This window comes from Pteropus alecto, unplaced genomic scaffold (assembly GCF_000325575.1).
Source record: "Pteropus alecto unplaced genomic scaffold, ASM32557v1 scaffold251, whole genome shotgun sequence".
Lineage (NCBI taxonomy): Eukaryota > Metazoa > Chordata > Mammalia > Chiroptera > Pteropodidae > Pteropus > Pteropus alecto.
In genome coordinates this window covers 4,391,400-4,419,115 of record NW_006431048.1, presented here as the reverse complement: position 1 = coordinate 4,419,115, position 27,716 = coordinate 4,391,400, and the positions used below count along the sequence as shown (strand labels likewise).

Here is a 27,716-nt window from a genome sequence, read left to right as displayed (position 1 = left end):
CTTTTCTCCACGAAATTGTGAAAGAGAAAAAAAAAATGCATGCTAGTTTTGCTGTCTCACCTCAAACAGCCATAGTGTGTGTGATAAGTGCTTAGTTAAGATGGAAAAGGCCTTAAATTTGCGGGTGAAAGACATGAACAGAAAATGTGTTTCAACTGAAGACAACATGTTGTGTCAGAAAGTATTAAGCCCATACAAAGACATCAACAAGGGATCCCCTGAAATGAGTAACACCAAACCATTTACTGCAAGTAAAGGGTGGTTATAAAGATTCAGAAATAAGTCTGGGCTGAAAAATGTAAAAATCACTGGAGTCTGTGACTGCTGATGAAGACTTTGCTGCCATATTTCTGGCAGATTTGAAGAAGTTTATTAGGGTTTAGTACTTTCCGAGCTTTCAGGCACCTACTGGGGGTCTGGGAACATATGTGCTGTGGATGGGTGATGGTGAGGGGGGCGGGGTGGGACTACTCGATCACCTCTACTTTTTCTTCCATTACATTTTTCATGAAATCAACTTATTTCTTCAGACTTAAGTGCATATACTTTTAAAATAAACTTTACATCATCACCTCAAATAAAACATTAGTTTCTTTTGCCATAAATAGAAAGTCACCGTAAAATAAACAGAATTCAAATAAAGCGTTATTGGATTCTAGGCATATATCTTTGATTGCCAATGTCTCTGTGCCTGAGACCTGCTCTCTCTTCCTTATAAAGGGAAATGTGTGAGTATTGGAGAATAGTTAAAGGTATGTTAGCAGTAAATGAGGTTTTCTCCTATAACCAGAATGATTGAAATAAATTTGATAGGCAATTACTTTCCCTAAGTGAATCAATGTTCTCTAATGCTGTGTCTATGGGACACTTGAAATCTTCTGTGCCACAGGTGCAGAGTTACCCGGAATCTTGTTAAAACACAGAGCTGATTCAGTAAGTGTGCGCTGGGGTTTGAAATGTGAGTTTGCAAAATGTTTCCAAGTCATGCTGGTGCTGCTGGTCTGGAAAACACACTTTGAGAGCCATTGTTCTCATTGCATCATCTCTCACTTTAGGAATAACTGGGTTGGGGAAGGCTGACAGGTGTAAACAAGAAACAATTACAAACCCCAAACATGTGCAGACCAGCTCCCATCTGTTGCTGGAAATTTTCTTCTTAAAGAGCAACCAGTCCAGACCCAGCACCAGCATCCCTGACAGCAAGTCTACTCTCTAGAACCACCTACTTCCTCTATAAGGAAACATGAGTTATAATTTATAACCACCAAGAGAGAGAGCTTTCTGACCTTAGTCAAACCTCACCATAATCCACTTGGTGAGATAAGGAGGAAGTAGATGAGAAGTCAAACCATTTCTTGGGGAAAGCCCCTCCATATAACTTCTCCAAGAGCTTATTGATTCCAGAGGATAAATGATGGTGAGAATTTTTTTTTTTTAGCTAACTAAATTCAGTGGGGGTGAATAGATAAGTGATTGTGGAGTTTCACAAGCCAAGACTCCAAAAGCCATTGTATATGCCTTTTCAAGTTCGAGGTGTTTTGGAGCACATCTCTAGTAATTAAAAGTCCACGTCGGCATTTGAACCTCTTCTGAGCCCTTGATATCCTTTGTGTGTGAGAAGAGGAAATTTCAGGAAGAGAGCTCTACCACAGTACTGCCTCCCAACAAACTGAACCACATTAATTTGTCCATGTTTCCTCCTAGTGCGTAACACTGTTTCTTTGGAAAGATGGAATCTGCGATCCTGACTTCTAGATAGATATCTGGAATATAGCTGGTGTTGTGCTAATAAATATCAGCCCTTTTCCTTGCCCAGGTTTTGAATCATGTGAGCAATAAAAGAATGTGGCAGATGGAGATGAAATATCACTTTTAATAAGGAGTTTAATTTTGGAGAATGTGGCTTAGGGCTACCTAATGATGAATCCTTTTCCCCCTAGGTACAACAGCTGTGAATACTCAGGTTCTTTCCCAGAGAGGAAAAGCAGAGGTGAGTATTCCTAATTTATTCTTCTGAAATAACTCACTACGCTTCACTTAGGACAGAGTGAATAAAGGCATGCTGAGAGGCCAGGAGCATGGCACTCGTTGAGTCCCCTCCACAGGGAAGGAAACATTGCCAATAAGGAAGAAGCATTTGCCTTAACGAGAAACTCTATACATTGCCTCCACAATCCTGGAATGTTGCAGTCTGGTGTGGACTGGGTTAGGAGGGGCATAATAGAGGATGATTGCTGGTTTGTACTGTATTGCTCATGTTTTCTCAGGTAAGGCCAGCAATGAGTCAGAAAGGCAGTTGTTTAGCAGGCCTCCATCCTTCCTGGTTACTCTTCATTGTATGCTCAGCAGAGAAGTGATATAGAAAACCAGGGGAAATATTGACACTGCATTAGTAGACATTGGCAGGAGAGCTCTGTGGATACTATTCCCTTGATATCTTGAATCCACACAAGATAGAGAAATGGGCTTTTTCTGGTTTAGGAGACAGGATTTGAGACTCTGCAGCAAATTTTGTGACCTCAGGCCACTTTTTCAGTTTTCCTAGATTCCTGGTTAGCCTATTATAAAGTCAATGTAGTAGGTTGAAATGCCATGAAAAAAATGGCAAAAAGGAACCATCTTTGCCATACATATATGAAGAACTCTTACAATTCAGAAATAAGATGACAAACTGAAACTCACATATTGCCAATGAGAATGTAAAATGGTACAACTTTGGGAAACAGTTTAATGATTTATTGAAAGTTAAACATATACGTAGCATGCGATGCAGCCATTCTGCTCCTAGTATTTAGTCAAGAGAAATGAAAGCACATATCCACACAATGACGTGTGCCTGAATATTCATAACACCTTTTTTTTGTAATAGTCAAAAACTGGCAACAACCCAAATGTCCATAATTTCTAAGGCGAGCATTAACCTGATACCAAGTCCAAACAAAGGCATTACAAGAAAACCACAGCCAAATAGTCCCCGTGAACATTTAAAAAAATCCTTTACAAAATATTAATAAATCAAAATCCAGCAAGAAAATTAAATACACATGTATATAAGTTTATCCCTTTTCCCAGGACTGCAAAGTTGATTTAATGTACAAAAATCGATCAGTATAATTCACCATACTACAGAATAAAAGAGAAAAATTCATATGATTATCTTAATAAAACAGAAAGAGTACTTGCCAATTCAAAACTCCAAGCCAACTAGTAATAGAAGGGTGTGTCCTCAGGGAGGGCTCTGCACATGATAAAGAACATCTATAAAAGCCTACAGCTAATATCATACTTAATGGTGAGAGCCTGAATGCTTTTCCCTTCAGGTCAGAAACAAGGCAAAGATGTACACTTTCACGACTTCTGTTTTAACATTGTATGAGAGATCTTAGCTATGTATGAAAGTGAAATAGAAGGCATACAGACTGGAAAATAAGATATAAAATTGTCTTTATTCACAGGTAACATGTTTGTCTATACAGAAAAATGTTAAGGAATCTACAAAAAAGCTACTAGAACTGAAAGGGAGTTTAGAAAGGTCATAGGATTCAAGGTCCATATAGTAAAACCAATTGAATCTCTAATATTAAAAAGAAAAACTAGTCTACGGCCATACCACCCTGAACAAGCCTAATCTCGTCTGATCTCGGAAGCTAAGCGGGGTTGGGCCTGGTTAGTACTTGGATGGGAGACCACCTAGGAAGACCAGGTGCTGTAGGCGTAAAAAAATAAAAAATGAAAAAATAAGGGATTGTAAGCTGACAAGCTCCTCGCAATCTGTGAGGTCAACCAAGGGTTGCCTCGCCTAAAAAACAAAAGAAAAAAGAAAAAAGAAAAAAGAGAGAAGGAAGGAAGGGAGGGAGGGAAGGAGGGAAGAAAGAAGAAAGGGAGGAAGGAACGAAGGGCTGATACCACATTAATATGAATGAATTTCAAAATCATTGCGCTGAGGGGGAAATGCCAGACATATAGTATATGCTGTGTGACTCCATTTATATACAATTCTAGAAAAAAGCAAACTAATCTCTAGTGACAGAAATCGGATCAGTGGTTGCCTAGAGTTGGGGATGGAGGAAGAAATGGACCATGAAGGGGTGAGAGGAAACTTCTGGGTGTGACAGGAATGTTCCGTATCTTGATTGTAATAGTGGCATCACATATATATACATCTATCAAAACTCATGGAATTTTACACTTTACATGGATTCATTTATTAATGCAAATTATACTTACCTTAATAAAGTGAGTTTTAAAAGAAAAGAGAAAATAATTTTTTTTAAAAAAAGGTTTTTGTTTAACTCCTGGTGCCAGGAATCATTCAAGCTGAAAATAACAGCACAACGTATGGGCTTGAGAGGTGTCTTTGCTAGAGAAAAATACTTAACTGGGCCTCTCTGCTATATAAGATACAGCCCCAAATCCTAATCCTATATGGAGACTTTTGGGACAACAAGAAACTAACCTGCCGTGTAATAATATAAAAAATTTTGTTTTTACTAGGGTCAGAGTTAAAACTCCAGCTAATATTCAGTAGGTGTTATCGGCTTCATTCCTCTGGCTGGGGCTGGACCCAGGGGGCAGTTGTGGTCCTGGATTTTAAGAAGGGAGGACTGGATTAAGAAGACCCTCATCCAACCAGTAAACCTGGTCCTTGGCATGTGGTGAGAAGCCAGGGGCTGAGGGGCAACAGGTGAGTAAAGAAACCGTGAGGTGGGGACATGACCAAGAATGAAGAGATCAAGTCATCTGTTTTAAGTTTCCCTTTTCAGAACTGTATTTTCTTCCTCCTTGACCTGTCACCTACAAGCGTCCAGTAAAGTTAGAGTAAATGCTGCAATTTGATATTAACTTTGAGGACATTAATGGGGGCTGTGCCCAAGTAGAGTGATCTGTGGAGAGCCGTGGAAGCTTGGAGACATGATTAGAGTTGCTAGACATGACCATCAGGGAGACCCAGAGTGGTGATCCTTGGCGACGGGTGACAAAAGCTAAGTAATAGTCTGGGGAAACATGTAAGTACTCCTCGAGGATTCTCAGGACTAAAGCTGGAAGGGAAGGGACTTCCTGCACTCACGTGAGGGGCGAGTGGAGCACACACTGTATTATCCGGTGTTTAAAGGAATTGTGACCCCTTAAAAGGTGGTAGCTTGGGGACGTTTGGGGTGTAAAGAGAATAATGACCACTATCACCCACCACTACCCAACTTTCCAAGTTATTCTGGACTATGACATGGAAAAAGTATCCACAAGGCCAGGTTCATATCTTCTATCTCAGAAATTCAAACGAAACCTATAGCATATGACCAAACCCTAACTAGTAATTGCATTTGGCTGATTTGACGTCAGTTAATGACTGGACTTTGTACCCGAAAGAGAGTTAAAACTAAAGATAGTTGGGGGAAGATCATTTTCTGCTTGGGTTACCCAGTGAGAAGATCTAAAATGAAAGCCTTAGTTCACTGCACTCTTCTCGCCCTCCTTTTTGTACCCACAGGTAAGAAACATTTTAAAACGTTTAATTCTTTTAATTATGTTTTGTTGTCCTTGTGATACAATCAGCAGGCTTAAGCTACTAATAATCTCTCAGCCCAACGGGTGGACTATTTTGTGGATGAAATTTCCTCTCCGAGCTGGCTCAAAGATAAGGTATTTCAGTCTGTGATGAAGGAAGATAGAGCAGTGGTAAAGAGGCCTCTGCACTAAGATCTGGGGTTCAGCAAACTGGAGATTTGTCCTGGAGAGTTCATGAGGCCTGGCAAGGATGACTTTGCAGGTTCTCGGTGCCTGGTGCCCTGCCGTAGCTTTCTCTTTGGTCCCCAGATGTCTTTTGGGCCCTAATGCAATGCAGGGACTTGGTTCGATCCCTGCTTCTGGCATCAAGAGTCTTTTGCCCCCTGACACAAGGGAATTAAGGTTCACCCCCAGGCAAATCCCTTCATCCCTCTGAGTATTGGCAGGCTCTTCTATCAAATGTGTTGCTCACATCTATGTCACAGATACTATCAGGCACAGTGTAAGCCCTTGATAAATGAGAATTGTAGCAGTTTAGATGGGTGGCTGGTGGACTATGTTTTGGCCCTAGAAGGGCAATCGCTTATCTCCTCAATACTCGGGAAAGACTATTTAAGTCCTGCTCCATTCCAGGTAAAGAGTCAGATTCTGCCATCCGGGGTTCACAGACCCATGGAGGATTCTGGGAGCTACTTTGCAATTTTCTATAGCCAAGGGTTTAGAAACTGCTTCCTCACTAAAACTTCTTCTTTTAACATATTATTTAACCGATTGTCAGTGTCAGAGTTCAAGAGACAGTTAAGGATTCTAGAAAACTGATAACTGGATCACTAAGAGTTTACTACCTCCCATGTCCAGAGACTCCTAAGAGTTGAAAATAGGCAACTTTGATTATCACCATAGCTCTTAGGGCAAAGATCATCTCTATTCATCCTATTCTTTAAAAAGTTCATGTATCTAGAATTATTAATAGGTAAACATTACACTAGAAAAATATTTTTGGAATTAAGTTTAATACACACTTAATGAGGTATTTTTATTTCATTATTCTTTAAACACATGCCTTCCCCTTCCCTCCTTCATACCCAACAACAGCCAAAACGCCATGTAATGGAAAATTGGGGACAATTGCCTGAAACTGTAAAAAGACAAAGGAGTCCATGTCCAGGTTGCAACAGTGCCACCTGGTGATATTTTCAATTTTCTTCACTGAGGACTACTCAGGAATATTAAACCCAGATTGACAGTTCTTCAAAGACAGGCATAAATAATACTACATCTTAATACATATTAAGATGACAGTTCTTCAAAGACAGGCATAAATAATACTACATCTTAATACATCTTTGTTATATTATAAATAACATTTTCCAAATTTTATCTGTTTAATTTTTGATTTTATTTATTATGGGTTTTTTTTATGTCTTTGGAAGTGGCCATGTATTTTCATTTTTAACGTGGTCAACTATATGATAAGTTCTCACTTCATGTCGTCGATAGGTCCTGTGACTTCAATTAAATGAGATAAAATGAAACCAATTTTACCATAGGATAATTGATATAAACAAGAGTTAAGTTCCTACGTCTATCAATGTTATAGCAAAACAATGTTGAATGAAATGACATTATTTGAGGACCTGCTGTATTTATTTTTCAGAAAAGAATGAATTAGGTATTAATTACAACTGACGCTTGAACAATACGGGTTTGATTTTTTTAAATCTAAGTATAACTGGACTCATGCAGTTCAAATCTGCATTGTTGGAGGGTCAACTGTAGTATTAAAAAATAATTGTTAACTGCCATTATATATTCAATATTCTGTCTTCTGAAACTTGGTATCTCTGTTCCTCTAGCCACAGCTTCTAAAGATAGTAACATCATGGCTCAATCTGATAACTCAGCTGCTGCAAATAATAGTGCCACAATGACTACACCTATTTCTACTATAGTATCAGCAACTAATACTTCTAATATCACATCAAATCCAGTTACAAGTTCCAGTGTCATGTCTACAAAATATCAATCAACCGCAATTATACAAACGACAGTTATCACTGCCAACACTTCATCTTCAAGTAATGACTCATCCACAACTGTTCCTTCCGTAACAACACAAAGTAACGATGTATCGTCCTCCATCACAGTCACAATAAGTGATTCTCCAGGGACTGTTCCTTCAGTGACTTTCAGCAGTGTCACTTCCTCAAAGACCAGCAACCCGAACCCTGATAACACAACAGGTAAGAGCGACTCCCTCAAAGACGCCTCACTAAGCAGTCATAGCATTGTGGAAAATGATAGGCAAGTATGTTTACTGGGGTAGGGAAGTGAGTAGGGAATATGAACCCTTGGAATTAAAAAATCTGAGTCACAAAGGCAGAGTAACGGTAGAGACTCTAAAAAATCACTTGCAGTTCTATTGTGTTCTTCTTTTCTTCATAATCATGCAACCTCAAGGTATTTGCCAGATGTGGAACATTTTTGTGAACTTGGACTTTGCAAAAGTTACTTCTCCAGCAGTCCTCTCTCCAGGAGGTTTTGGGAAATAGTTTCAGCTCCTCTGTGAAGGCCATATCCAATAAGCATCAACTCTTCAGCCCTTCTGGTCTAGTTCCTTTACCTAAGGAAGGAGTCTGTTTCTACCCTGACTCCATATTAGATGATGTAAAAAAAAAATAGAACAAGTTATGATGGTGGCTGATCACAATTTTAAGTTTGAGCCAGTTTTTGGAATTTGAACCTGAGGGATAGAAAGCCAAACAACCGCAGTGACCAGGGCCATTGTTCAAAGGACAGCTCTTCTGGCGATATTGTCTAGGAGATAACAGTCGACCATGAGTTAAAGTTGTTAAACCAACATTTGACTCATTTCTCTAAGCTTGGTCTAGAATAGGGGTCATCAAACTTTATCAATAAAGGCAAACTAGTAAATATTTTAGGTTTTGTGGGCCACAATAGAATTTCTCTTGCAACTACACCACTCTGGCATTTTAACATAAAAGTGGTCATAGCCAATATATAAATGAATGAACCCGGCTGTGTATCAATAAAACTTTATTTATAAAAACAGGAGATTGGCCAGATTTGGCTCATGAGCCATAGTTTGCCAACTCCTTGGCTAAGAGAATCCTCATACCTAGGCTTGAAAGGTCTAGATAAACCTTGTCATCTTCAGATAGGGAAATGGGGGCCTACAAGGGCAGAAACTTGCCCAAGGTCAAAGAGCAAGTTGATTTTTCTCTACATTTAATCTTTTAGTTCTTTGATAGATCTTAAAACTGGATGATTAAGCAAATGGAGCCAGAGCCTGTATCTGAGACCTGGTTCTCAGTCTTTCATGTTTGAATGGGCCACCCTGAAGATTAGGCCGAGTGGGACACAGCTGCATAATTGGCTTTCTTGGAGTCAGGGAAAGGAGTTTTCTAAGGCGTTTCTGCTTCTCCATTCTCTATGTTCTGGCCCTATCACTAACTAACTATGGAGAATGGGACAAACTACTTTTCTCTGGGCCTCCTCTGTATTAAGATGTGACTGAACTAAGTAGCCACCAAGATCTTTCAGCTATGACATCCTGTGACTTTATTCCTGACACACAGAACAAGCTGAGTTTGTCCTTTATTGCCAGAGAGAAAGCATTCCAGGAGTTATTTGTCTGGCAGATCCAAAGTGGTGCTGCACTTAGCTTCTTCTCTAGGATTTCCCAAGTCATCCTTACAATGTGACTGAGGCTTTTTTTACAAAAAGCTGTTTACTTCACTTAGAATGTCGGCTCACACCTTGTCAGAGGGGTAATCCTTACTGTTGTTTATGAGATACTACTTTTGTCTCATGTAGCATTTGTTTTTAACTCTGTAAAAGAAAAATTTTTAATAGACTTTATTTTTTAGAGCAGTTTTAGATTCACAGCAAAACTGAGAGGAATGTACAGAGTTCCCATATACCCCCGACGCTACATATGCTACATACGTGTAGGCTTAGTCGTTACCAGCATCCATCATCAGAGGGTACACTTGTTACAACCGATGAACCTACATTGACAGACATATCGCAATCAGCTCAATTTCCACAATCTGTGCTCTACCTATTCGTCCTTCTCTCCCACCTCCAACCGCTGGTGACCACGGGTGTTTTTACTATCTCATAGTTTTGTCTTTTCCAGAATGTCATGTGTTTAGAATCATACAGTATGTAGCCTTTTCAGACAGGCTTTTTTCACTTAGTAATGTGCCTTTACATTCCTTCATATCTTTTTAACACTGAATAATATTTACTATCTGGATGTACCACAGTGTTTATCCAGCCACCTATTGAAGGACATCTTAGTTGCTTCTAAGTTTTGGGAATTATGAATAAAACGGTTACAAATATCCCTGTGTAGGTTTTTGAGGGGACATAAGTTTTCAACTCCTTTGGGTAACACCAGAGAGTGCACTTGCTGGATCATATGGTGAGAGAGTATGTTTAGTTTTGTAAGAAATCCCCAAACTGTCTTCCAAAGTGGCTGTATCATCTTGTATTCCCACCAGCAATGTTGTTCCACATTCTCATCAGCACTATTTTATATTTTTTGATAAAAGTAAATTAGGCCCACGGTTATGGAGAAAGAACCTTAAACAAGGCAAAAGTATATGCAGAAAAAACTAAATCTCCGTCCTATCCTGAATCCCTAGGACCCAGACTCCCAGTTCCCTTCCCTAGAGGACAGTTCTATTGCCAGGCTCTTGTGTCTCCCTCCGGAGAAAATCTATGCAAATATAAACATACGTATTTGTGTGTTTGTGTGTATCCCCCTCTTTTTTTAATCACAAAAGAGAGCATGTTATACATGTTGTACCTTATATGTAGATTTTTTAAAAAGTCTATTTCTACCTACAGCTCTAAAGGTTGTCAGATACTTAAGTTATTCAGAAATCAAAGCTCAGAATCATTTCATCTGACAGAGATGAAGAAAATGGCCACCCATAATCATCATTTGGCCACTGACCTGACTTTCTTCCTTGGATCCCATCAGATCCTGGAGATAGGACATGTGCTGCACCTTGCCTGGTCTGGAGTCCCAACCAGTGGTGTGGGAACCATTATTATTTTCACTATTTATTCAAGTCATCCACTTAGGAAGCCAGAGAGCGGGGTGTCCTTTCATCAGTTTCTCTTAGAATTTTCACTGAGTTAAGCTACATTCTCCCCTTAACATTCCTTTTCTTTCTTTGTGGATCTATATACCATGTGCGCTAACTAAATAACTTCTAGTTTCTTTTTGGAGCTACTTGCCTGTTCCTCCCTATAAGACAGTTATTTATACCTTCCTAAAAATATGGTGCTTTCTCTAAAATGATTTCAGGGAATCCTATCTAGTGTCAGAGGATGAGACATCAAGGTTCTGGAGGGTCCTTAAGGCCCAAAGATTCCTGACTCCTTGGAATGAGAAGACTGCGCAGAGCAGACTCTTGCCCACCAACCTCTGACCCTTACTGTCGACAAGCACTTGGTTCCAGAATTTCAGCAACAACCTTCCTAGATACATAAGAAACTATGCATTTGTTTCTAGCTCTTCTAAGCGAATGCCCTGGAGTAACACAACCAAGGAATAGAAAGTGCCCAGGAGGGAGGCATGAAAATTTTTAAAGTATGTTTCTGGGTGTTGTTTGGTTGTTCTGTGGATTTTTCATCTTTTTCTACTCTATCTTAGGTTGCGAAGAAGATTCCTGTAGTGGTGGTGCTTCATGTGTTAGTCTGAATAATACATCTTTTTGCCTGTGCGTAGATGGGTATTACTATAATTCTTCCACATGCAATAAAGGTGAGTTATAAAGGATGAACTGTGCAGAGCTGCATTTAATACCTAAAGTGGAATAGAAAGAAAAATGGCAAAAAGAGTTTCTGTAATACTAGAGGTAGAAGAAAATTTGGAGGCAACAAAGGCCAGCAATGTAGAAGAATGGCTCCTGCCTCTGTCCCTGTAGAACCAAGTGTGAGAGGAAATGGACCAAGTCAGATTCCTGAGGTAGTCCATGAGGTCCGGAAGTGGGTGTGTCTCTTCACTTTATCTGTTAAAGGGAACAGTGCCATGAGGACAAAATGAGAACAATAGGTGGTGAGAGACCTGAAAAAGTACAAAGACTGCATCAATATATAGAAGTGCTGTTACATGGGGACATGGACAGGGAATAAAGTGATATGCCTAAGACCACAAGGTCAGACAAGCCTGGGAGCCTGGTCTTCTGACGTTGGTTCAGTTCTCTGTCATAGGATTTGCTTGCTCCATATCAGCAAACCCCATTTTTGGAGACTTAAGAGACTCTCATCTTTAGAAATGGACTTTTGGAGCAAATTGCCATAAACTTAACATTACACTTTTTTTACTTAAATCACCTGGATGCTTTAAAGGTCCAAGGCTGTTTCCTGTGTTTTAAGTTATTACTTGTTTCATGAATGAGAAGTACACCCCTTTGCCAGAGCAGATCAATTGTATAGAAAACAAATGCATAGTGTTGGCCACAGAGATTAGAGATATTTCAAAGCCAAAAGGATGTTCTTATTTTTATCACTAATAACCTCATATCTGAAGATCCACTCTAAGGAAATGACCCAAATATAGAAAGGCTTGAGCATGAAGATGTTCATTATAACCTTTTTTCCCCTTTTAAAAATAATTAAACAAAATTATTGTGCTATAAACAACAAAAAAAATGACTATATATCAATGAAGGGCACATATATTTCATAGACTACTATACAACTTTTTAAAATGATAGTTATGAAGACCAAGTAATGATTTGAAAAAAATGCTTATTATGTAATAATAAGTAAAGAAGATTCATGATCTAAACTGGAGTTATAATGACATAAATCATACATAAAGAAAAGGAACTGGGAGAAATATAGGTTTCCCCTGCTATCAGAAAGTAGGGCATTCCTAAGAAACCTTTTGTAAGCTGAAAGGGTGTAAAGCGAAGAAACAATTACCTTAGGACACACTTTGCTAACAGATGCACAAAATCAATCTAGATACAGCACAGATGTTCACAGATGCAGTTCAAAGCATTGACAGCTCGATGCTGAGATGCCAAGTGTAGTTCCCAGGGAAGGAGCGGGCGGAGTACGTGTTGCCTCTATAACAGCTCGCCACAAAACAAACGTTGGACACTATTTTTGATTTTTGCCTTTTTTCATAACGGCAAAAATCCCCTTTAAGTTTCTTTTAGTTATAGAAAACAGGTACTAATGTAGGTCTTTAGTAAAAGCGAAGTGGTGTAAAGCAAACTTTTGAAAAATGGGGTTACCTTGTACCAAAGTGAAAATGGTTGTGTTCGTTTGGGTGGGATTTGGGTTAACATTTTTCATATTTCCAGGCTTCCTGTGGTATTATCATACAATGTTTAGAATTTTTTTAAAAGTATGTTTTAAGCAAAATGAAAATGACCCTCTTTACATTAAATATTACAGAAAGATTCTGCTTAAATTTCAGGAAAGCTATTCCCTGGAACAATTACAGTAAGTGTAACAGAAATATCTGGCTTGCAAGATGGACATTCTATAGCCTATGAAAAATTATATCTAAAAGTTACTACATTTGTAAGTATTTCCCCACCTTCCTTCCTGTATAAGTGTCCTTCATTCTAGCACTGAGTTGCAGAGCATAGCACTGATATTCAGGTGGTCCACACTGGTACAGCTGTTCCAGTTGTTCAAATAGTGAAAGACACCCTTACCGATTGGCAAACAGCAGCTGTCCTGAGCCCTCTTTGTGCCACTCTCCACAGAGGACCAGGCTCCTACTCCAGGACCCTTGGGTCTCCCTATAATCCTGCATCTAAGTACCACCTGGTCCAGCAGAGGGCTTTAGAAGCTTGCTCCAGCCATGCTATTCTTGTTACATAAGCTATTAGAATATTTTTAAATGGACCAGTAAATACAATGATGTTTTTAAATGAATTATTTCCATAGAATTGAAGAGAAAAAAAATTAAAGATTTTTTTATTTTATTTTTACATTCCAATTTGAATACATTTCTGTACAAATATGACTCTTTTCGGTGCCTAGGAGAGGACCTCCAGATGAATTAGCATCTGCTACTTTTTTTTTCCATTGTCAAAAATGTCAAAATGAACAATAACTTTATTTCATTTTGATTATTGTGAGTGGGTGCGTCCACGTGAGACCTGCATTCTAGAACCACAGATGTTAGACCTGGAAGGACTTGCAAAGGACACCCATCCAAAGTTTCTCAAAGTTGAATGGGAATCTAAGAACTAAAGTCTTATTCTACAACAATGTCTTTCAATTCAGAATTATGTCATTACAAAGGAGTTTTGTTATTAGAATTGGTAAAGTGTAAAAAATGATTATCTAAATGATTTTACAGATTATACAGAGAGAACTAGTGCTCGTGTATGCCAGGGCTTGCCCTGGCCCCATCGTCATACCACCTGTGCACGATGGGCCAGCTGGCCATGACTTCTCCTTTCATCTTGGATTTGCATTCCTATTTGCCAGTTTCGATGATCATCAGTACATCAAAGAAAGCAACATCAATGTGTTGCTATTTCCAGGGAGGCCCTTGTTTGTCTTGTGTGGCTTTACTGACAACTGGCCACTGTGGCCACTACATTTCCCAAACTAGCTTTGGGTGTGAGACTTGATCTTAGTCAACCCACCTCCACCTCACCCTTCTAGAAGTCTCAGCTTTATCTCTGGCCACTTCTCTACAAGTGTCTAGAGTTGTCTCTGCTCCTAGAACACAACTCAAGACTAAGATCCACCTGTTTGGGAGCGTCTTCCAATTCACAAAGTCATGTATCATATACTCCATCTTATTTTCTATATACTATAGCCCTACATGGTAGGAATTACTGCTATCTCAAGTTTTCCAAGGAGAAAAGTGAGATTCAAAGAAAAATTGTGCAACTTATGGAAGAGAGTTCCTTTGAATTTCCACAGTAGATCATATCACTCTATGGCACTTACATGTCTCAATCTTGTGGTGTGGTCCCCTATTTGATCATGGAGCTGGGTCTGCCCATCTTTGTAATCTCTTAGTCCCCTAAGATAATTCCTTAGGCAATTAAAGAAGTGTTCCTTGTGTAAATTGATGCATGCATGAAGCACGCATATAGATAAGTCTAACAAATATGCCAAACTTTCCTGTGACTTTGAAAAGACAAACTTAATAATTTAGTCACCTTAATTTTTAAGAGTATGATCATCGATTTGGCTAAGTGTTTGAGGTTTCCATCTTTTTCTTAAGATAACCCTAACTTACAGCAAAATATTACTATTTTACAGCAAAAATGTACTGAAAGGCATTAGAGAGCATGTCAAGAATAAATAATTTGCTGTGATGAACCATGTAGATTTACATAGAAATTTAGAAATGTATTTATGTTAAAACTTAGATATAGTATCACTTTTCCCCCCCTCTTTGTAGTTGTTATTAAATCTATTCTTCTCTTCCACAGTTTAAAGATGCATTTGTCAATACTGATTATGGACAGACTGTAATTAATAAAGTAAGGTAAGTTTGCTATGGACCAATGGAGTACTTGGGAGGCAGGTGTGCATTTCTCTAACTTCTGGTCTTCTCTTGACTTCCCCATGCTGCGCTAAGGCCCTCTAGTGGGAAGTCACAGTCAAGAAGAGGTGGTCAATCTGTCACATTGACAGTGACCTGGATGGGCAAAGTGTAGTTTGGGGACATCAAGATGCTGTCTGTGTTGGCTATTCAGCAATTTGCACACATGGTCCAGTGCATCACCTGGATCAGTTTGTTTGGTTCGATCCCTTGGCTACAAACCACACTTGGCCAATCCTGGGAATGTGCATTCCAGTGGCCTAGGAGGAGAATGAGTGGCTCACAGTCATCTCTTCTCTCATACGGGGAGAGTAAGGGAGATAAGCACACCCAAATCTCATACCTGGCTTCTGAAGGGCCAGTAGTGAGCTCTTTCTGCAGTGAGAACAAGCATTTATTGAGCATATCAATATACAGTAACCAATGTTGTTGCTAGTTAGGGATCCAAACAGGCAAAGAATTCTCAAGAAAGCGATTCCATTTCAGCCTTCTCTGAAGCCTATTAACACACAAGTGCTGCACCTGAGGAAAGAATACTCTAGGATAAAGTTAAGCAGAAAAAGGAGCCCTAATATATTCATATTTTATGGTTTTACTATTGTTAACTATCTTTATAAACTTTGTCAAATTCTTTGTGGAATAAGATACAATGTATATTTCTACATATAAATTCACAGAAGGCCTCCTGAAAATGGTGAGTTTTGAGTTTGGTAGTGAATGAGAGGCAAATATGATTGGCAGCCGGGTGACCAGCATGCAGTCTAATGGGAGGCATAGTGCCCACATGGCGAGGGAGAGGCAGCGGGCAGAGAGGCTGGGCCCCAGAGTAGAGGCTCTAAAGCTGGACATTCACAGCAGACAGTTGCTGGAGGGCTAGGCTTTGTTTCAGGGCATTCAGTTCAGTTTAGTGGACAACAGGGAGTGTATGCATTGGATATGACTGGATAAAACAGGAAAAGTGAGGTGTGATGGCCTCAGCCAAAGCTGTACTTCAGTCCTGGCCTTGACGCTTCCTTCCTGCATGAATGGGCAGGAGTTTTAACCTCTCTGCACTTTTATTACCTCATCTGTATACCTGGGATAATCTGATCAACTTTCCTGGAACCTTGTGAGGAATAAATGAGATAACATTAGAAAGATCCCATGCACAAAATGCCTGGCACGTAGATGATTTCAACATGTGTTAATTCCCTTCTGTTTCCCTTCCAGAATATGAGACTCCGTAAGTGTGATGGAGAGCTGGTCCCATAAGTTCACTTAGGAGGGTCCCTGAAACCTGGCACTTCTTTTGTTCCTACGGAGTCACTAGAAGGGGGCTAGGGGTGTTTGGAGACAATCTTTTACCTGTGAGCTCAGTGTCCCGGTGAGGGACTACTTCCTCCATGGATGCTGTGGCAGTGAATGGGCCTTAGTCTCACCTAGGAAGACATTTCTTAGGCTCCAGTCCAGTGTGCTCTCCTTTGAATCCCCAAGATCTTTATCTGTTGTACAAATGTTGGAATTGGAAAGATACTCAGAATATCTCTAACTCTCAAATCTCTCTTTGAACAGAGTCAGAAACTCAGGTTTAGGAAAACTGTGACTGGTCTTGGGCCACAAAAGATGGTGACAATCTTGGGTCTAGACCTCACGTCTCTTAACTCCAACTCTAGTGCTCTAGTCATTTAAACAACACCTTTTTGTGTCACTTAAGTACACAGTGGCTCTCTTAATTCATGAGTATAATGTCTGGCCTCCTAAATTGCCATGTAAGCTAATAGAGTCTTTGAGTAAGTGAACCGTGGATTTGTTTCCTAGCCTCACTACAAAGTTATACTGTAGATTTCTGCTCATTTTTTAACTGATAAAGAATCGCTTGTGTCAAGGACCCCTTTTTCATTGCCTTCTATCTTCTTTGTCATCTCCAAATCCTATCAGGAACGAATTACGGGAGACAATTTAAAATGAGAATTCTGAAGCCACTTTTTTTTTTGGACTCCCTTTTGAGGTGACTGTTCCTAGGAACAGAATTTGGTTAATGTTTTGGATTATCTTGATTGTTCTGAAGAACCAACATGGCTGTAAACATTTCCTAAATAGGTTGGTTATGTTTTCAGGTTTATGTATTTATTCTAATGTCAAAATGGAGTAGAGGAAAAAGAAAAAAAACTGGACAGGAAAAATATATCCTGAATCTTAAAAACACACAGCCGCAAATCAGATAGGGATGGGAGTTTTTAAAAGTCTTTTTATTTCATTCTCCATGGTTGTATCACTTGATTCCTTTTGGGCAGTGAAAGAATTAGAACTTGGCTCAGTTGTTCTTAGGGCTCCAAACTGCAATGCTGATTAGAGAGAGAGAGAGACTCATACAGACAGTCAATATTTGGTGATATGATTCGGTATCATATGCTCATGTTCCCCACTGCCCCCATCTCTCTTTAGTTCAGTTTTCCTCTGAGTCATGTGTGCCTAGGCCTGATTGTGTACCCACTTTGCCTATTGATTTCCTGGCCATTTCTGGGTGTGACCCAAACTCTGCATGGTTGTCTGCTGTTCTCTCTGTGCCCAGGGAGGAACGCATGCCCCTTTGTCTCTCTCAAAATACAAGTCTGAGATTTAACAGCTCAGCAAGAGACTTACTCTTTATTTTCTGCAGAAAGTGACAACTTACTACTTCAGATGTTACTTGTTCTACATCTGGTTAATTCCAGGCTCCTAAGTCATTTTAGATCCTCAAAATGATCATCCAAAATTTTTCTCAGTATCCTCCAACGGGGCATTGTTTTATCCATAGATTTCCTCTGAATACACATCGAATAAAGATCTCCAGGCCTATAAATTGCCATCTTGTTGCAACCCCAGGCCTCCACATTTGGGCCCCAGTTGTGGATATAGGACTGTGGTTCAAGACCAGAACTGGGAGATTTGGGAGTCAGGGAGGTTTAAAGTTCAATTTGTTGATGCTTCAGTTCAATTAATCAAGAGATGGATTCATTTCATTTTTAGAATATCACCTTCAGCAAGATCTGAATTTCGTGCCGGTCAGGAGGATGTTGCTGTAACAGTAGTAAACCTTTTTTCAGAAACTACTAAAGAAGATGAGACGAGTGTATCTGCTACAATTGACAATGCAATTAAAGGCAATTCTGTTGGCATTACAAAATATGATGGTAAGTATTAAATAATTTTATTCCAAGTTTACCTGAAGACCTACCCACTTTTTTATAAACTTTTCCATTGTAGGTGAGAAGGGGGAAGAAGAACTGGATAACTTGAGTCTGCAGATGTCTCCAAATTTCCTTTTAACCAGTCTATTCTTCCTCCTTTTCTTCTCTCACCTGGCTTTGACTCTTTTCCAACCATCTCCCAAGTTGGCAAACTGACCAGTTTGTTTTCCTTTTGGAAGATAGTCCTGGGCACATAGTCTCGGAAACAAGGCAAAACAAGGGGGCTTTATACCAAGTTACAGCTTTCCAAATGATTAGAGAAAGTTTTACTTATATACTGTTTCCCCTTTAGGCTGACACACAAACCTGCAGCATAGCTGTAACAACTCACTTTTGCTGTGTTGCGAACCATTCCACAACTTGGTGACTTAAAACAACAACCATTCATTTAATACAATGCCATCATTCCATGGGTCAGAATTTGGACTGGGCTCAGCTGGGCAGTTCTGCTTATCTAGGCCAGGCTTGGCTGATCTCTGCTGAACTCACTTAAGCAATTGCTGTTAACTGCTAGGTAGGTCAGCTGAGGGTTGACTGATCTAAGATGGTGCAACTGGATGGTTTTTCTCTTCTCCATATATAGTCTTTCATCCTCTAGGAGGCTAGTTCTAAAGGGTTTCAAGAGCAGCAAGAGGGTAAGTTTCAATGCACAGGTATTTCTCAGGTCTCTGCTTACGTCATGTTTACAACTGTCCTGATGGCCAAAGCAATTCACAAGCACAAGGTGGCAGGCCCTACCAAAGGGCCTGGATACAAGAAAGCATGAATAAATTGACACTATTACTTCAATCAACCCATTACAGCAGTCATCAAAACTTCCTCATGTCAGAGACATCTGTTAGGGCCAGGCCTGGTAGAAGATTTGTGCGACTGGTTCTCAGTCCAGGTCGCCAAATCCCAAGGCCTCTGTTAAGGCACAATTAATTTGACTTTTCCGTAGCATCTGACTCTGGCACGCTTCCCTTCAGAAAGTCCTCTTCTCCCTGGGATTCTACCCACCACTCTCCTAATCTCCTTTCTGCCTCCCTCATTCTTTTTTTTGATCATCTAAGATTCCTTCTTTAGTCTCAGATGTTTGCTTTTTAATCATTGTAACCTCCTTGGCCTAGTGTGCAAAGCTTATTTCTCTTTCTGAAAATATAAACAAATCCTGTTCATTCAGTTTTTCAGCACCTATTCTCTTTCTTCAAGATTTCACAAAGATCCTCACTATTCTCTCAGGACCTGGATTGTAAATGCTCTACGAGAAAATGCTTAAAATTCTATCAGAAAAGATGGGGGCTCCTTTATACTGTTCCCTCTCCTTGGGCTGCAGTCTCTTTAGCAATGTTCATTCAACTCTTTTCCATCTAAGTATTATTTTGGCAGGAGAGACTGAAGAAAAATAGTTACGGAGCTATTCTGTCTTTCTCATGTTATCCGTCAGCATTACACCAACCAGGCCTGGCCTTTGCATGAGCCCCTGTAGCACAGAAACACACACACACACACACACACACACACACAGAGAGACACAGACACACTGACACACAGACACAGAGACACACAGACATAAGGGCACACACACACACATACACACACACCCCTCCATTCATTTGCCCATTTTTCTATTTTAACTCTTTGCTCTTTGTTGTTGTTGTTGCTGTTGTTATTTTGGGTTTTGTTTGTGGTGAACGTGAGCTCATTTGATACTCTAGGCTTTGTCACATTTTTAATATTCCGTCTTTTGTTGTGGGACTTTCTTTACATATTTCGTTTATGTCTTTCATAGGATAGCTTCCTGTGCAAAGCATGCCAATTTCTTAAGTTACCCGACCCTCTCTCCCACTTTTTTCTTACAGCTCATTTAGCAGCTGCACAGTTAGAATCACATTTTCAGAGCTTCTGATCTCCTTAAACTATTTTTATCTTCCAGCGTCTCGTGCCACAGAATTACACCTTTTCCTTTCTGAACATTTCCGTATTTCCACTGTCAAAGTCATACTCTTCTCTCTGGCTATCACTTAGTCTTTGTTTTGCAAGGGACGCGTCACTCCTACCTGCCAATCAATTTTTCCTTGGGTCGGAATTTGGTGCAGAGTGACAATTCATGCAGGTAGCACCTCTATTCCCTGGAAGATCACGTTGTCAGCACAGCAAGACAAACCTTATCTTACACTCTGCTTTTGGCTTATCATACACTGTGCTTTTCTAGCAAGTGCGAGGAAGTCAAGAGTCCCCATCAGCATGGAGACTAACCAGTCAGAGTGATTGCCAGCTGAAAATAATCAGTGCATCCTTCCAGATAAAGTTGGGGTCCCCTGTACAGTTCTCTCATTTTGGCTCTCCTTAGTAATTTGTTGCCTTTAAGCTGCGGCATACTGTGACCATTTGGCCTCAGAGCTGAGAATCGCTCTCCACTCTGAGACCAGGCATGTGCTCTTAGTTACATTAGCAAATTACCAAATGGTGCCAGCTAGCGGTGGCCATACGAGCCTAAACCGCCCAGCAAATGAAAGTGAGAGACTCAGAACTTCTAGAGGAATACACCTTTTCCTGCTCTCCTGCTTTTGCTGCAAAGACAGATTCTCCATTCTGTGTCAGAAGCTATAGAATCTCTTTCTCTAGACTTTTAGTTGGAGTTATTTTTAAATGGCAGGTGATGAAGGAAGGTTTGTTACAGATCTGGAATGTTTAGAAGAGAGTAAGCACATAACTGTTCTACCTTCTCCTGTTCTCTCCCCCTAATCTGTTCTCAGATTCATCTTTTTATTCCTAATGCCTTCCAATGTGCTCCTAGACTAACATTCTTTTTAAATTTATTTTTCAATTACAGTTGGCGTATGATATTATATTAGTTTGTTGTACAACACATTTATACAACTTACAAAGTGATTACCCCAATAAGTCTAGTACCCACCTGGCACCATACATAGTTATCACAATATTATTGACTATATTCTCTATTCTGTACTTCACATTCTTGTGACTGCTTTTATAATTGGCAATTTGTACTTCTTAGTCTCTTTCATCTTTTTCACCCATTCCCCCAACACGCACCCCGCTGCCCCGAATCTGGCAACCATCAATTTGTTCTCTGTATTTATGAGTTTGTTTCTTCTTTGTTTTTTCATTTATTTTTTTAAGATTCCTCACATATGTGAAATTATATAGTATTTGTCTCTCTCTGATTTATTTCACTTAGCATAATACCCTCTAGTTTCATCCATGTTGTCATGAATGGCAAGATTTCATTCTTTTTGTGGCTGAGTAATATTCCATTATATATATGTACCACATCTTCTTCATCTATTCCAGACTAACATTCCTAGAAGACTGCTTTATCATGCCATGCTTCTGCTCAAAATCTACCAGTGGGTTCTCAGGCTTATAGGATAAAAGTCAATGTCCTTAGCCTGGCATTTAACCCTGCTATACCTATGAATGAACAAAAGAATGATTATTTGTTGGGGCTCCTGTAGTGGGTACTTGCATTTACATTAGCTCGTTCAATTCTTACAATAATCATGTGAAACAAGAATTATTAGCCCCATTTCATAGATGGAGGGAACTTGGGCCCACCAGAAATCAAATGCTTGAACAGAGAAAGCCCATAACCAACAAATAGCAGATCCAAGAGTTTTCTATTTTCTTCCACTCCACCACGCTGCCTTCCCCCACCCAAATATAACTCCACTACTCCCTGACTAGAATTCTTTTCTTCTTTTCATGTCTTGTTTATTCCACTTAGAAAGACTTTGCCCTTTCTTTGACTGTTCAAATCTTCCCTGTCTTTCAGAACAGCCCAATTCCCATCTCCTCCATGATGTTATCTTTAGCTTCTTGAGCCCCTGAATTCCCATTGTACTTAAACTCCGGATTATGAGTTGCTTGAAGCAACCCTCTATGGATCCAAACATGTAACTCTACAAAGATGAGACCCAAAAGTTATATAGCTACTGTGTCCCTTGTGGAACCCAGCACAGAGCTAGGTACAAAAGAGATTTGTGCTTGAACATAATTGCACTGCATTGGATTAGATTCATTTGAATTGAATAATATAAGGAAATGGTTATGGAAGAAAGTTGGGGAGTTGGATTTCAGAACCCCCTATTTTCATTTGTTAAATCCCAAAACTTATTAAAAGGCCATTATAACAACTGTGGAGTGGATACTTTCATGAGATACTTTATCTACATTTCTCACTGAATATTCTTCTGAATTATTTGTGCCCCCCAGGGAAAAGTCTATGTGACTTTTATGGTTGTGTAGAGGCAGATGAGAAAGATGACTGTAGCGATGGTTTGCTATGTACATGCAAGGAGGGACTGGAAAGACCTAACCCGCAGATCGCTTTATGTGTTGGTAAGTGTTCCACCTCTTCTAAATATTCTTCACAATTCCTACCTTCTCTCCTTTCATATGTGTAAAATACAAACTTTACTGCTCAAGTCTCCATGTGCATTTCAGAGTCTAAGGGATACGAATTTTGGCTTTAGACAGGCAGACACGAAGTGTGGCCTTGGCTGTGAGATGGTGAGGCAGCCGTGTGCAGCTTCACAGTGGGGCATGTCACGTGTACAGCCAATGAACATCTCACTTTACCTAGAAAAAGAAATGTGGAAAAATTGTATCCCGTGACATATCACTTTAGGGTTGAAGAGATTGTTTCTGAAAATTACCCAGAAATCATTCTGTTTTGAAGCAGCAAGTTGTCCTGACAACTGCAATGCAGAAAACAATAAGCAATGCTTAATGGACGGCGAGGTCGCTAAATGCTCGTGCCTGCCAGGCTACAAGCAAAAGGACGATGGGACCTGTCAAGCGTAAGAGATATTGTTCCTTCTTTATCTTGTCATAGCTACAGCTTATGTATGGGATAAAGGATAAAAAGGATAGCACTTGCAACATAGGTCGGGAAGTTGGTACGCTGGCATAAGTTGGTAGGTATACAGCATCATCATCACCATCATCACCATCATCATCATCAGTAATTTTTGAACATTCTTTATGTGCTAGGAACCTCACTAGGTAACACTTCTCACAATAACACTGTCAGGAATGGATTAGTTCACCATTTTCAGGGGAGGAAACTGAAGCTCTGAGAATATAATTTGCCCCAGTTTGCAAGGCAGCAGATGAGTGACAGAACCAGGTGGCCTGGTAGCGCAAAGGGATCCCACCTGTTCCATGCCTCTGGGGTTCAACTTTACCTGAATTGCTGAATATTCTTAGTGCTCAGAGGATGCAATATTCAGTCAGTAGCAAATGAGACCACATGGAATTGTGTTCCCCCCTCAAACTTCCAGAGCTCCTTGGGAGTATAAGGTGGGGTGGGGGGGAAAGAAGAAGAAGAAGAGGAGAAGGAACAAGGGAGGAGAGAATGAGAGAAAGATGGAAAAGAAGACGTGGAGGTTGGGTGGGAACGCAGACACGCTCTCACAGAGGCTCTTACTGTGGCTTCCTTTTGTGTGTTGTATTTTAGGTGTGCGTTTGGCTACGGAGGAGTCAACTGTGAAGATTGTGAGTATGAAAGACCTGCTTTGCCATTAAGCACTTGAGAAACAGATTTTAATCACATTCAAAATTCTATCCAGTCACCCAAAGTATCTGGCTATCTTCATAAAGAGGGGAAAAAAATGCCTGCAGTTTGTCTTCTGGGCCATGCCATCCCATGCCCACTCTTAGGTCACAGACAGCAGTACCTTTGCTACAGGAATCACAGAACTCAGCCAAAGAGGTGGGCTGGCCCCTCTGGCCATGTCCCCACTCAGCCAAGGGCATCTTAACATCTTATTCATTTCTTACATTACATTCATTTCTTACATCAGCCAAGGGCATCTTAATATCTTATTCATTTCTTATATCTGCATTTTTTACTACTAGAAAGGATAAAAGACCAGTATATTCCAAACATGTTTGTGGTTATAGAAATCAGATATTTAAATACTCAAATCTTTTTGTTTCAGAGTTATTTAGTAGTTTGAGATGTGTCATTGCAAATTCAATTGCTTCACTTTCTCCCATGTCTTAAACCCACAAGTTTAAGACAATACTAACTTTATATTTAAAATTATTTTATATTTTAAAATTTACATAATGAACTAAAGATCATTGATTCAAGATGAAGGCGATATTACTGTCAGCTTCCCAGCCAGCCCCAAGGTTAGTAAAGAGAAATGCTCTCAACTTCTACCCTGCTTTATGGCTGGATTTCCTAAGTCATCTCTTCCTTCTAGGCTTTCAGTGTCCATTCCTATAAAATAAGAGGTTTGGGCCAGATGACCTTTGTGGTCTTTTCCAGACTTAATGTTCCATAAATCCAAGATGCAGGTTGCTTATATTGGCGTCATGTCGCAACGAGAAGAAAGGGTTTGGAGCAGCACTATCTAATAGAAATATAATGTGAGCTTTATATTTAATTTAAAACTTAAAAATTCTAAGCAAAATTTTTTAAAGTAAAGAAAAATAGATGAAATTGTTTGGAACAACATTTCCTTTCACTCAATATATCAAAAATACTATCATTTCAATATGTGATCAATATAAGAATTATTAATGAGATAGTTTACTTATTTTTTTTTTCAAATGTGTTTGAAATCCGCTGTGTATGTTACACTTACAGGTCATCTCATAGCCAAATTCCTAGTGCTCAATAGCGCTAGATAGAGCAGATCTAGAGGAGGGGAACAGTGGTAATGAACCTGCAGACTCTTCCCTCACCAGTTCTCTCAAGCCATCACCTGTCTCCTCTATTAGTGACGTTTTAACTCTACCTAGTTTCCCCAGCTTATGCTCAAGGCCAGGTGTGGTGGGCGGGCCAAGGCAGCAAAGGTCAGGAGGTGCTGTGGAATTCTCTTGAGATCTCATCCCCCACAAAGCCCAGGAAGGCCCTGCCACCATGGTCTCCTTTGCATTTATACTCTTCTTCTGTCTGGAAAGGCCGCCTCTTCTGGTTGAGTCCCAAAGACACAGTTGGGGTTTGGAGAGGGTTAAAGGAAGTGAGCCACCCACCCAATCTGGCCCGGGAGGGGTCAGAGGTGACAGCCTGATTGTCCTCACAGCCCAGAGCCCCTGGGGACAGACATACCTGTGCAGGGGGTGGGGGGGCCCACTTGTGGGAGGCTGCCCTTATTCTTTTCTTTTCCCTTTCAGATTTTCAGCTGATCCTCATTATCGTGGGCATCGTCGCCGGCGGCCTCATACTTGCCATGATGATTGCCTTGTTCTTAGTGAGGTATGGAATGACAGTGTCCTTGTCCCAGGGCACAGCACCACCAGCGTCACACTCTGGTTTCCAAACATGCACACATAGCATTTCCCTGGCAAGAGAAAGGAAGTAAGGCAAGGCCTCTCTAAAACCACATTTTTTCCTTACCTTAATTTTCTTCTGACTGTGTAAGCTATACATGATCATTGAAGAAACTTTGGAAAATAGAGAAATGTGTAAAGGAGCAGAATAAAAAACACCATCCACAAAATCCACCATCCTTGGCATATATTCTTCCAGGTTTTTCCTCTCTTGGTAAATGTCATTACATACATAGGTTTTTATCCTTTGTGTTTAAAATAAATTTTTTGAAGTTTATTTTTCACTTAACACTATAATGTGACATAGCAATCATTTTCTTATGTCACAAAAAACTCTCTGTCAACAGTATTTAACTCCATCGATGTTGTCAAATATCATTTTCATTAAGTCAGGCCCCTGCCCAAGGACCTTGCTACAAATGGTAGAAAATCAGCCTCAGCTGGCACCCCCTGGTTTTCAGTAGAACCATCTCTGCGTGGCCATTTCTCCACTATGGAGGCCTTAGTGCTCTTAAGAACTTAAGTAGGGTCCATTCATTTATTTGACAGACACTTAAATATGCTAAAGTTCCCTCCATTAACAGGGAAGGCGAAAGCTATTATCTATCCCATTCTAAATGTGCCAAGTGGGGATCCACTTTGATAAAAACCAGCTATTTTTTAAATAACATTTAGCTTATATAGTTTGGCAAAATAGGTATTTTTGCACTATAACATGAGGATAAATAGATTTTAGGTTCCTGAAATATTTTGTTTCTTCTTTTTAAAAAAAATTCCGTTTTGATATTAATTCTTCTCCAGACACAATTGAAGGTGTCTCTCCCTTTTCTAGGGAGCGGGCCAGAACATTCTATTGTGGAGCAAGGCTGTCTCCTCCTTTCTCAGCATTGACTCAGTGTCCTGACTCTCCAGCGTCCTTGGGGGCTACTGTAGAACCTTGTGACCCCAGCGACAGCCATGTCTCTCAGCTCCTCCTGTTTGCTCTGAGCTCAGCCTCAGATGCATCATTCTTGGAATATCCCAAGAATTATTTCTTGCCCATTTCAAAGGGAAGAAAGCCTCTCCTCAGTCACTTTAGACAGGAATGTTGTCAAAGGGCAGAAACTGTTGTGGGCGGGGCTGGCCATCAGGGTCACAGGGTAAGAGGGTATTCCTTTTCGACATTCCCAGTGTGAATGAGGCAGGATGACTGTCACCCTGGGAGTGCCCTGTGGGCATTATGGAGGGAGCCAGTCCCACTCCCCCAGTCTAGAGCACTACAGGGGCAGGCCCATGGCCTTTGGGACAGAAGGAATGTCACAATCAGGATTAATTGGAGGCAGATGCCTCCTTCACCCGCAAGAGCTTCCACTTGGCTTTGAATGCTTATCCTTGAGAGTACAGCCAAACCTGGGAAACTCCTATTTCTTCTTTTAAGACCTTTCTACCTTGAACTTGTTTCATTCACTGAGGTGCTTCTGTAGACATTGACTTTGCTTGAAGGTAAAATCATATTACAAATCGTCTTTTCTCTTTGCCTTCTACTATTACTTCCACAAACAATTCTGAAGCACTCTTAGAATACTAACGTCATTAGTGAAATTTACATGGGATCGTTGGAATTAGATGGTCATGTTGCATCCGTGTTAGTGTTCTGGTTTCGATGATTACACAGGACTTATGAGGAGACTGTCCTTAAACTTAGAGAATCTACACTGAATGAGGTAATGAAGTATTACGGGCAATAGGGTATCAGGTCTGCCACTTATTTTTAAATGGTTCAGAAATGTTAACAATTGGGGAATCTGGGCAATTGATGTGTGAGAGCTCTGTGCAATAACTTTTTTGATAAATCACATGTAAATTTGAAAATATTTCCGAGTTTTAAAACATTAACATTTGCTTTAAAGAATCTCCGCCATTGTCAGATCCTAATTCCTGTTACTAATTGCAGCTCAAAGAAAAAAAAGAATACTATTGAAGAACAGAACTTGATTAAGAATGACTTTCAAAATCTGAGACTGCAGGAAACAACAGGCTTCAGCAATCTAGGAGCAGAAGGGAGCATCTTCCCTAAAATCAGGACAAACTTCTCCAGAGAGAATCAGTTGCAGAATCCCTATGTAAACCAGAGAGGCATACCCCACCCTGACTACTAG

The 27,716-nt window shown here is 40.1% G+C and overlaps 1 protein-coding gene and 1 non-coding gene across 2 annotated transcripts; both read left to right on the top strand.

The window, feature by feature from the left end:
* Positions 1–100: 100 nt before the first annotated feature.
* Positions 101–27,716, top strand: MUC13 (mucin 13, cell surface associated). The gene is made up of 12 exons (XM_015595821.1): positions 101–251; positions 7,362–7,625; positions 8,800–8,817; positions 11,198–11,308; positions 12,977–13,083; positions 14,967–15,022; positions 18,068–18,231; positions 22,507–22,632; positions 22,973–23,093; positions 23,753–23,790; positions 25,423–25,504; positions 27,512–27,716. Exons 1-12 carry the CDS (start codon positions 101–103, stop codon positions 27,714–27,716), a joined length of 1,443 nt encoding a protein of 480 aa, XP_015451307.1.
* LOC112486164 lies at positions 3,597–3,715 on the top strand. Its single transcript, XR_003048663.1, has one exon. It is a non-coding gene; the product is annotated as a 5S ribosomal RNA (ribosomal RNA).

Coding starts and splice junctions, on each gene's coding strand:
- MUC13 (XM_015595821.1), top strand. CDS start 101: ATGGAAAAGGCCTTAAATTTGCGGGTGAAAGACATGAACAGAAAATGT. Junction 11,309..12,976: donor TTCTTCCACATGCAATAAAG/GTGAGTTATAAA, acceptor CTTAAATTTCAG/GAAAGCTATTCCCTGGAACA. Junction 25,505..27,511: donor ATTGCCTTGTTCTTAGTGAG/GTATGGAATGAC, acceptor TACTAATTGCAG/CTCAAAGAAAAAAAAGAATA.